The 11,635-nt window shown below is 41.1% G+C and overlaps 1 protein-coding gene across 1 annotated transcript in view; it reads right to left on the bottom strand.

Moving 5' to 3' along the window:
* Positions 1 to 321: 321 nt before the first annotated feature.
* Positions 322 to 11,635, bottom strand: part of ONECUT1 (one cut homeobox 1) — a 38,211-nt gene continuing 26,897 nt past the window's right edge. The window contains exon 2 of the mRNA XM_014850540.3: positions 322 to 8,010. Within this exon, the coding sequence (XP_014706026.1) occupies positions 7,721 to 8,010 (290 nt within the window). The 3' untranslated portion in view covers positions 322 to 7,720. The remainder of the gene's footprint in view (positions 8,011 to 11,635) is intronic.

Raw genomic sequence — 11,635 nt, 5'->3', positions numbered from 1 at the left:
ACACACATTATCTTACTGGAAAGGACTTTTAAAGGCCATCCTCTCTAAGAATAATTTTTATTTCTTCCGAGAGTCAATCAGGTTAATACTATAAATGGCTAACATCCACAAATAGAATGTTCCACTTCCATTTAAAAACATCCTCTTGCTCCACTAGAGAACACCTCCTTCTTTTTTCCCCTTAATTCATCTTTCTGTAAACCATGGCAGTGACTTTAGTTCTCAAGTGTCTTCTCCTCCCAGCTTCACCCTGCCTCCAACGAAATCCATGAGTGACTTGCTGAGGATTGCAGAGAGAATAAAAACAAAAGAAGGCAAGAATTCTCTAAATTTAAAGTGCTGGAAAATCCAACATTTTATTTACTACATTTTGGTGACTACATAAATGCTGAAACATTTTAACACTGAAAAGCATGATGGCATCATCACTTGCTTTTTTTTCTTTTTTTCTTTTTTGCTTAGCAAACACAGCAGATGATATTGCACGGCATAAAGTGAGAACAGTAGCGAAGCTTAAAAAAAAATAAAAGAAACCTTAATGCAGTACAGGAAATACTCATAAACAAACCAGAATAATGCCTAATGCATTACACTTTTTGTTGCTACACACAAAAATACAGAAGAAGCATTGGACAGAGAGAAAGAGAGAGAGACAAAATATTTGCAAACAACCGTAACTGGGTACAATAATCATTTAGTCTGAAATGTAGATGCAACATAGAAACTACTACTGCTTTCTAATTGACAAAGAAAATGACAGCAACATTTGTCTTTTATCAAAAAATCTTCTAAGCCCCTCATGGTTAGGTTTTTAAATTAATTATTTAATTATGTATTTACCTTTTTTTTTTTTTTCATTGCTAAGGATGAACTCCCTCTGCTCTTGGAAAATTTTCTACTCTACTGATCTTTTTTTAAATTTTAATTTAATTTTAATTTTTTTTTTACCTGATGATTGTCTTAGGCACCCTCCTTACATAATAAACCATCAAGCTATCTTGAACAGGGAAACTGAGTCACACTCAAACAATAGCTAAGGGTAAAGGCATACTGAAAATAGAAGAGGGGGAAGGGACAGACCTAGGTGAGTGACAGATGGGCTGACTCCAGAAGGGACAAGAAACACAGGAGATATGAAGACAACTACCAAAGCAAGTGGAAGACAATGTTTTAAAGTTTATTTTGTTAGAAAATACTTGTCACTTGGTTCAGACGACAAATCTAAAAGGAGCCCACAATGATTATGTAATAAATGCAGAACATACCACGAACAAATCGAGACTAAGAGAGAAACAGAAAATATGACCTTGTGAATACAACTCTGTTCAGCGTTTCACTGCTGATGGTAAAAATCTACTCCCTCAACCATTTTCCTGGGCTTTCTATAACTCACTGCACAGCGTTTGTGTTAAAAACAAATAGTCAGTGTTTACCACCAGAGCACTGAATGGTCCTGCAACTCAGAGCAGATTTATTGCCCTATTCAAATACATAACCTGTATAAAAATGTTTCTAAGAAAATGTAACATTTGACCAAAAGTCTAAGCCCTCCCTTTGCTTCCCCCCCACCCCCAAACACCCCTGCAAAAGAAAATAAGGTCAAATTCTTGTATTGGGAGGAAAAGTATTTACATCTATGGATTTATCCCATGTAGTTGAAATAACTTATTTCAGCCAAATAAACTAAAATAGTGGGTACTGGGCATTCTGAGGATGCCACCAGGCAGCTGAGAACTCCGTGTGTGTGTGCCGATCTTAAAGCTGAGCCAAGTATCTGAACAGCCTCGATTAAGAGGGCCTGGGGCAGGGATCATCTCTAGTGCGGAAAAGAAAACTAGTGGGAGGATGAAGAGTGGGAAATGACAAACCCAAATAGGCTTGGGGTCCATTCACCCGGGGCCCTGACATTTGAGGAGAATTCTTCCAATTTTGTTGGCGTGGGCGTGGTTGGGGAGGGGAGGGGGTAACTGTGGGTAGCAGATTCCAAGAAACAGATGTGGGGAGGAATACGTAACTTTGAAACCTTTTCCTTAAACTCGATAGCTAGTTGGGGTCCAGCAACCATGTTTTGCTTCTTGCATGGGTTAACCACATGGGCAAGGAGCCTGGTCCCAGCTCAGTCTGGAATTTCTCCGTAAGGGCGTAAAGCCATTATCCTCTCCTCCCAGCTCTGCAAAAGGAACTCTGTCTCCCTGCCTTGCCCGCTGCCTTGAAGCAGTTCAGAGACTTGGTGAAACTTCAGAGGATTTCCAAATTCAAGTTAGCTTGTCTCTTTGCGTTTTCACACTCATGACTTCTCATACCCGTGCGAATGGTTTTAAAAAAAAAAAAAGCAAAGTATCTCACCAATGCCGGTGCTTTGAAACATTAAATGAGTCTTAAATTCTCTGGAATTTCATTCAGGTCTAACCTGCAAAGTAATCTTTTCCCAAAAAAAAAAAAAATAAATTAAAGGAAGAATACAAATAATGCCTTTCTTCTTTCTAAGTGACAAAAAGGACGACCTTGAAACACTCATTTTGGCATGTACAAATTTTTCGAGGGGGGAACCTGGCAGTGTTCACAACACACACTGAAGTGCCTGCTAAGAAAAAGCTAAAGATACACCCTGCAGTTAAGAGAAGCTCTTGCCTTCAGCTTATCTTAGCATCAAGAACGAAAAGATTGTAACATAAAGCTTTGGCCATTTCGAATCTACTATATACATTTTAAAAACTACACAGTCATAAATTAAAGCAGTGATTAAATAAGCTCATATAAAATGTAATTAAATTAAAAAAATCACAGCACATTAGAGAGAAAAATAGGAACCAGTTTCACAAAAAAGAGATTATATATATATTTTTTACCCTGTGGAAACAAATTTACTACGAAACACAAAAACTTCATAAGTAACCACCAAAATGAAAATCATTTCTTATTCCATTCTTGCATTTTTACACAACCCTTAACCCACCTGGGGGACATTTCCAGAAATTAATTCTTCCTTGAGCATCAGAGCAGTTCTGCCAAGAAAATAAACCCCAAACCGAAGGGGGTGGGGTGGGGGGGAACATCCCAAACATACAAACTACAAAATAAATAAGAATTATAAAGTTTCTTTTAAAAGTAACCTTAACAATTATCAAACTAGTAGGTTCTGCCTTATCACATAGACTCTCTATACGACATAACCCTAAAACTTTATTACTATGAGGTATTTGGAAGAATTGGTAAAAGTGATGCACGGCCTGCCTGGGGAAGGGACCCGGTGAAGTGGGGGGAGCCTTGAGAGGGAACGAGGAGCAGGAGGAGCTTTGGTTTATCAGCAAGAAATTGGGAACAAAAAGTCATCCTTTGGTATCAACGAAAGTTTCATTGCATGGTTGCACGGAAAAAGCACCACGGTGAATAATTATTCGTTTTTTTTTTTTCATTAGTGGCCTTTCTAAGAGGCTGAGGTATTCAAAGAGTATAAGGTGAGAGAGGTCAACAGCGGTTTAACACTTTGGTTCAAGCAAGGCACTCATCCTAGGAGTTTACAAAGTTTGCAACATGTTTGCCTAGAGATTTACAAGTAGAACTAGCAGTAATAAGAGTAGTATTTCCTAACGTTGTTGTTATTATTGTATCATTATTATTAAGAATGAAGACAAGTTTACACACTGAGTGAAGAGTGAGGAGGGTGGGAGAGGAGGTGGGGGAGGGGAAAGGGAAAGGGGCGGAGTTCCCTCTGCAGACCAAGGCCGTGCATGAAAATATCTTTGGTATTCTTTGGTATCATCAATGTGATTAAAATCACCAATGGAAATCGAGTGAGGTAGCGTCTTTGGTTCACACTATAAATAGTAGATCTTTACACTTTTTTTTTTTTTTTTTTTTTTTTACACGTGGAAGTAGCTATTTCTTACCTTCTGTTTCTTTGTCCTTACTATTTAGGAAATAGTTACCAAATGTATTGTAAAGCTAACCACACCACAAGAATAGTCCAGAAGGCCCAATGTGTCTCAAAACAGCCTCTGGGGTTTGAATGAACCCTAAACAACTAGATAGGAAAAGAAGTGCTTTCTCTTTGTTTGCTAAATGCATAGTTTTCATTCTTTATGTACAAAGAAGGGAGGACCTTTCTTAGGGAAAATGCCTTTATAGCTCATGTGAAAATGTCCTAGGACTCTTTGGTATAGCGAAATTTGCATCTAACCTGCAAAGGCGGGTCATTCACCTGGGGTAGCAATGGGAGTGGCACAAGTCCCACCGTAGCATAATGCTTTGACTTTTTTTCCTGGAAAATTAATTACGCTTTCTTTGGGCAGAGTGAGTGACGTGTTCAGTTGGAACTTCTGAATTTCCCCACACATTTTCTTTGGTTTGGGGGGTCTGTTCCAGCTGCATCCAGGGACTGAAATACTCACTTACTGACATCCAGAATTCTTTCACCTGAACATTGCCTGAAGTCTCGGCTTGTGGGGTGTCCAGACGTCACATCTCCCATCTTTCTCTTGACCCCCTTTCAGGGAAGCTTCCGGTCACGAGAGGACCTGAATGGTTTATGGCCAAAACAGTCTAACTTTCATTCTACCAAAAAAAACCCCAAAACATGTTATTTGCAGTGCAGTTTTGGAGTAAACAAACATAAAAATAAAAGAGTGGCATACCTTTTGAGATGAATTTTGCCAAAGGATTGAGAAATGAAGGGTGAACAAATGGCACGTGATCTGCTCTGTTGAATGCGGCAGGTTAAGAAAGCTGAGCCATAACTTAATGCCATATGAAAGGGGAATGGAAGCATTTTCTCTCTACATGCCAAGCAGAAGCAGTAAAGAACCAGTCATACATGATGGGAGTAGTGTATTGCTTGGGAGAAGCTGAGTTTGTTCACTACGATTTCTAAAAAGCAAAGGCTGTGAGTATGCTTAAACAGTCAAGTAAAAAAATTGCTTTTCAGGCTCTGATTTGTGCATCTGTTTATGAGAAAATATATCTCTAGGCCCTGAAATCGCATAATGGGTGCAAATTCAATGCTGGTATGAAAATTATCTTTGGTGTTAGCAAAGAGGATCACTGGTTATTTTTCAAAAAACCATTATGGTGGGAATATTAAAAATGTAGTAATATTCTTTGAGACTGTGTCTACACAGTACTAAAATCATTGGTTGAAAATTTAAAATGCAGTTGGATAAATTTGAGGGAGTAATATAATAAAAACAAAAAAAAAAAAACCCATGGTTGTCTGAATTCAACTTTCATTTTTCCTAGGGTATTGAATTTGGTAAGATTGTGTGTAGACACAGCTTGAATTTCCCTGCCTTTAAAATTCTCATGTTTTAAATAAATAAGGCTTTCCTCCCTCCTAAATTATAAATACCTTATATAGCTGTACCCTTGGCCCCCTCCATTCCTGGAGAGAGGGAAAAAGTTAATCAGTTTTTTTCCTTTTTGTTTATGTCATTGACAAGATGATATTTTTAGCAAATCTCAAAGGGTGGCCATTTAAATGTTGTCTTTAACAGCTGAATTATAATTGTGCCATATTTAGAAGGGAAAACTTTAAGCTGGAATTTGGGGTGAGATTAAAAAAAATACTCAGACAAAATGCGTCAAGGCAAACGCGCTATTTCATCAAAGGAGAAGGAGGTGTTTGTTTCCTTTTCTCGTTATACAGCAAACACACAGGAGACACAGATGGTTTGTTGGTCTGGCCTCCTTCCTCCAGGTGCCTGCCTCTTCCAGACCTAGACAAGATGCTGAGATTTGATCCTAAGGAGTTAGGTTTTGTGTCAAGATAGTTGAATTTTTTTCTTTAGTGTTTTAGTGAATCTCAATAAACAACTTATTGTTGAGCTAATATTTAAGTTTATATTTCTAGTTAGGCGTGTTAATTAACCAAGAGTATCCAATTCTTACTTAACAGCGCAAAAGGCATCCACTTATATGAGTTACAATTCAACGGAATTCAGAGAATTTTTCTAGGAATCAAGTGATTCATTCAGGTACTACTTTTACAACTGTTATCTTTTTTTTTGGCCTTGATTTCTATAGCCCTGGTTAAGTGATTTGAAAAAGTAGAAATTTAAAATGTCGTATTTCGAAGCCCAGGTCTAGTTTTTCATCTGTCCCTGCTAGAGAGTGGAATTTATGTTATAAAGCTTCCAGCTTAATGCAGTAGCAAGAAAGAATGCAGTATGTTTTAGAGGCTATGCTGTGAAATAAATAGCTTCATACGTATAGAACCCAATGTCTTGTCTTTCACTAGAGCTCAGGCTTTTTCTATGCAGTTCCACCAATTCTACCATTTCTTGGTCGTACCTGCTATTTTTGTTGATGTCCAAGTCATAAAATGTCTGGGACTGGCAATAAAATCAGTTGGATTACATTTTAAGGATGATTACAAATACTATATAGTTAATTTTAATAATATTGTTGATCTACTCACTCTATTTGTGTTTGTAAAGTATTTTAAAAAGCTATTTGGTGTCAAATGCATAAAGTGAATTTAAGTCAAATTAACCTAAGTATGGAGTCTTTTATTCAGTGGTCTTTTACTAAAAAGCATTACTTGGAACAAATTTTCCAATTTAGTTACCTGCCCTGTTAAACATAGTTGTGTAGTTTACAAATGGGGTCCTACTTTGGAAGAATCTCCAGGTTTTCTCAGCTGTGAACAGATTATGGAATCATGTCTGTGTCTACTTACGCGACATTTATGGATCCCGAAAGGGAGTGTGCCATCTGGATGTACACGTGTTCTGCATCGACCTCTCTGTTATGATATTAATTGCTTCCCTGAAGCTACATTCTTTCTTGCCAGTTCTGAAAACTAATATTTCAAATGCTTCCAGAGTCATAAATAATAGTCATGGTTCTATGTGGCATGTGTATTACAGCTAGATCAGTTCACACGTATAACTTTACATAGTATCTTGTGTAAAAATAGCTTTGGTTATTAAAATCATTGCAATAAAATACCTGCACTATAATATTAAGTGTGTTCTTTGGTACCTAGGTGATTTTTTTTTAATGGGTGGACTCTTGTTTCATTTCTTAAAAAATATCTGAACATTCCTTAACAAACAAAGAGAATGCACTGGTTTAGGTGTCATTCAAATTTCCTCTGCTGGGTTTGAATCTGCATTTCGGTTGCGGGCCTGGCAGGTTCAAACACTCTAGGCTAGGCGAGCGAAACCACACTCCGAATCCAATGAACTCAGACAACCCCACACTGTGTTGGTTGCACTCCTACAGCACAACCGTTCCTGAAGACCAGCCCTGCCTAAGTCCCTAACCACTGGTGGGGTGTGTGTGTGTGTGTGTGTGTGTGTGTGTACACACACACACACGCACACACAGTACTGAGACACCGTACACCTTCGTGGCATAGTGGAACAGATAAGAAAGTTCGATCTTAAGAGATGTCCACTCAACGGCTCCCAACCACTATGCTCCAAACCTCAAAACAGCCAAGCACAGCGAGAACAATCCTAGATTAAAGGGATGAGATCCACTGGTGTCTTCCCACTCATAATTTTTCTTGCCAAGTTGTCGCCCCGCTGAAGTGTGTGTCTCCGAACAAAGTCAGAATGCAGGTGAGCTCAGTCTTTGGTTTCTTTGGACTATAAATAACATTTTTTTTTTCTTCAAATATTTCTAAGTATAAACCTGCTATCTTGAGGTCCTGGTCTTTTAAAAATTTTTTTTTTTATTTAAAGCTTTTCCACCGAGGTTTCAGTTTGTGGTTACTCCTTCATGCTTTGGTACAAGTGCTTGATGAAGATGAGTTGCCTGAATTGGAGCTGCCCTCGTCCTGCCACTTGTCCAGACTCCTCCTCCTCGCGTTCATGAAGAAGTTGCTGACGGTGCTCAGCTCCAACCCCAGCTGCTGGGAAATGGTGATTTGTAATTCTTTGGATGGACGCTTATTTTCCTTGAATATTGCATGGAGAGTTCGACGCTGGACATCTGTGAAGACCAACCTGGGCTTTTTGGGTGTGTTGCCTCTATCCTTCCCGTGTTCTTGCTCTTTCCTTTTGCATGCTGCAAAGAAACACAGAGGATGTTAGGATAAACTGCCCGGGGGAATCAAGAGTAGAAAAGTAGAGCCAATAAAATTTGTTAGTCATTCTTCACGCCCGCTTTCTGTCTGCTGACTTCTGATTTCAGGGCCATGGTGGGCTGGGAGGGAAGTGTAACAAAAGGATAGAGAATTAGGAGGAGGGGGAATTCCGTGAGTCCTGGGCTGGGTCCTGGCTTTGAAAAGCATCTGCATTTTGTCTGTGGTAAATCAATTAACCCTACCTGGGCCTCAGATTCCTCATAGCAGAACGTAGCGTCCTGGCTAAATGAACTTATTGTTTGAATTTTTATAACATCATCTGCAAAATGGTTATGAGAATACCTACCTTGCTGGGTTGCCGTAGGGATATGTGAAATAATACATGTAAAAGTTTATGTTTACCGAAGTGCTTTACAAACGTAAAATATTATTAGCTAGAAGTGGGTGTATTCTTCAAAGGCTTTAGTCTGCTGCTGGTAGAATACCAAGAGCCTAAGTGAGACTCTTAAAACTAAATAAAAAATAATTGCATTTGTTTCCCTTCTGATCTTTTTTGTTTTCCAGGAAACTCTGTATGTAAGAAGATTCTGCATATCGTGTCCCACCACGCCCATCAAACAGTCTTCCACTGACTCTTTAGTGGCACTGGGACTGGTGGCAGTGTGAAGCCAGCTTCCTCACCGTGGGGCTAAACCTGTCGAGTGAGCCGTGTTCACCTTTGGGGTCTCTCTGGGCCTCCTTTTTGATCGTGGTGAGAGTCTTGCCCTTGGAGCCCCCCTTCCCTTACCTCATCTCCCACTGAGAAGGTCCATTCCTTGCTCATGCCCTTTGGTCCTGGATCATGAAGCTGCTTCTTGGCTACTAGAGCTATTATGGAGCACCCTATCACAAGCTGCCCTCAGGCCCCCAGGGCTTGGTGCTGGGTCAGGGTCTCTCCTCACCTCAGAAGCTGTCCTCCTCTTTCTAGCCTAATGTGGCTCACTGGCTTCCACCTGCCAGAGGGGCACTAAGAGCTGCATTGCTAACCGCCTCTCACTCTCCACCATCATCCCTACGGCCATCCCCAAAGAACCATATGACTCAAGTAAAAGCAGTGCTCTGGTTATGCTGATGCAACTTTAAGACAAGGCTCCTCTGCCCTGACTCCTATCAGATTGCTGTCTCTTGGGCCCCTAGGTAGGCGTTCTAGAGCAGCCACTGCTATCTTCATATCTGGCTGGCTCACTCTGACATGCGCTCCAACCATAGTGAGAGGCATCTTCCTGGTGGAGGTTGGGACTGTTGCTCTTTTGTATCTCCCCAGTCCTCCAGTTGGCTGCCCTGCCTGTTGCTGTTTCCTGCTCCACCTCCTGCCTTTCTATATCCCAGTTCTCAGTCTCTCACTAGGTGTCCACCAGCTCTGGCTACGTGCAGCCTCTGCTCCCCATGTCGCTCTGCTCCCCTGCCTGCCCCTACCTGTCATTCTTAGCTAAGCAGATCCTGGATTTCAGAGTTCCCCTAAGGCCTTAGGTGCCCAACAATCAGATCCGCTGAGAAGCTAATAGGTGAAGGGTGAAGACATTTCCAGTCTTTCGAGTCCAATTGAGGGGTCTTCAGATTTTTTAATGATGTACTACTTAGTAAAAAATGTTTTGAGTGTATACTCTCTTATATTATTTGTTTATAAATTATATATATATGTATTATTGTATTACTATATTATGGACATTACAAAGCATTCATAAAATAAAAATAAATAGACATAGAAATTCTCTTCAACAGAGGCATCAGCTTGCCCAGGCTCTAGAGTGCTCTCACCCCCCTCACAGGACCACTGGTCCAACCGTTAGGAAAAATAAGGGTAAGAATTTCAGAATGGACATGAAGGGAGACCCCAGTCATCAAAGAGAGATTTTTAGGCAAGTCAGGCCTTACGGTACCTTTCATAACATATCCCGTAGGTCACTGGCTATGCCCCCTGCCCTACGTGAGGGGCGGCATCAACATCATGAGAAGTATTCATTTGATGCCCAATTCCCTCAAAGTGTTGAGCTGCATATACTGAATGAGATGAGATGCCCCAAACAGAGTCCCTCCCCCCAGGGACCTAAGCCTTCATTGAGCAACTGGATTAAGTCCCTGAAAACACAGCTGACTAGACTGAAGTAAGCTTCAATTAGTTTGAGACAACCCATGTGGACGCAGCTTTATGCAATACTGATGTGTATGGCTGATGGGTTCACTCACATTCAAAACTGAATATAACCCAGGCTCTGCTCTTAAGGAGGTCAGTCTAGCAGTCACATAAGTAAATAACTGCAAGAGTATAAAGAGAGTATACAGGATGTTAGTACTGCCTGAGCATATTAAGGAAGGCATCACAGAGGAGGGGGTGCTTACGCTGGGCCCTAAAGGATGAATACGAGTTTGCTAGCAAGAGAAGTGGGGAAAACTCATTCCCAGCAGGGGGATCAGCATCTGTGAAGGATTGATAAGTATTAGTAGATTGGTGTTAGTGGCACAATAGTACATGCAAAGAGGAAAGCTGTGGGAGCAAGGCTAGAGACTAGATATGAATTATCTTGTAGGCAAGGAAGAGTTATTGAAAGGTCTTGAATGAGGGTGTAGTGTGATTAAATTTGGGTTTAGAAAACTTTGCTGTTGTGGGGCATGAATTGGAAAGTAGCAAGGTTAGGGCCAAGGATGCTGTGGCATATCACCCTGATCCCCCTCAAGACTAAGGCACACATTCCTCCACCTGCTGTAAGAGTTGGGGGCGGGTGGCTCTCAGCTGAGGTCCATTCTGGAATTGCCATTGGCCAAAGGTTGCACCACCCTTGGGGGGAGAGGGGGGCTCCCCACATCCAGTGGGGGTGGGAGGATAGGGAATGTGGGTATGGAGGGTGGAGGCTGAAGAGAGTGGGAATGTGTTGGTTGAAGGCTCCCACCTCCCATCCCCTTGCAGCAAGTTGGGACAGGTCTGAAGGGTCATCCAGTTCCAGAACATTCCATAGGATTGGTTGAGGCTATTCTCCCAACTACATCAAAGTTCAACTTCTCCCTCTGCCTGGGCTTACTTCCTCTGCTCTCCACCCTCTCCTCTGCCCCCATATGTTATTCTCCATAGCTCTCTCCAACAACCTTCCTGCATGCAAGTCTCAGAAACCCAGAGTCTGTTTCCCAGAAAGCCTGACCTAAGATAGAAGCCAATTAGAAAACCACTACAGTGAGGACCCCAAATTAGATGATGGCAGTTGAGGATGGAAAATAGGGAGAAAATTCAAGAGCTTCTTGGAAAGTAGAATCAGGAAGACTTAATGACTACTTGGCTGGGAGGGTGAAGTTCAGAAGATCTCCCAGGTTTCTGGTTGGATGGTAGTAATGGGGCCATTAGGGAATGTGGATAGAGAACTGGGTTTTATGAGGGCAGTAATCACTTCTGTGTGGGACAAATTGCATCTGAAGTGCTTGTTGGACATTCTGTTAAAGATCTCCAATAGGTGGTTGTCCAGCAGATAGCAGGATATATGGGGTCTGGAGCTCAGGGGAGAGGTCTGGGCTAGGAGTATAGACTGGGAAGTCATTAGGGCTCTAGATGGTAAGTTACATAGAACACACACATATGGA

Source organism: Equus asinus, chromosome 2 (assembly GCF_041296235.1).
Source record: "Equus asinus isolate D_3611 breed Donkey chromosome 2, EquAss-T2T_v2, whole genome shotgun sequence".
Classification (NCBI taxonomy): domain Eukaryota; kingdom Metazoa; phylum Chordata; class Mammalia; order Perissodactyla; family Equidae; genus Equus; species Equus asinus.
This window is presented reverse-complemented; position numbering and strand designations above follow the sequence as displayed.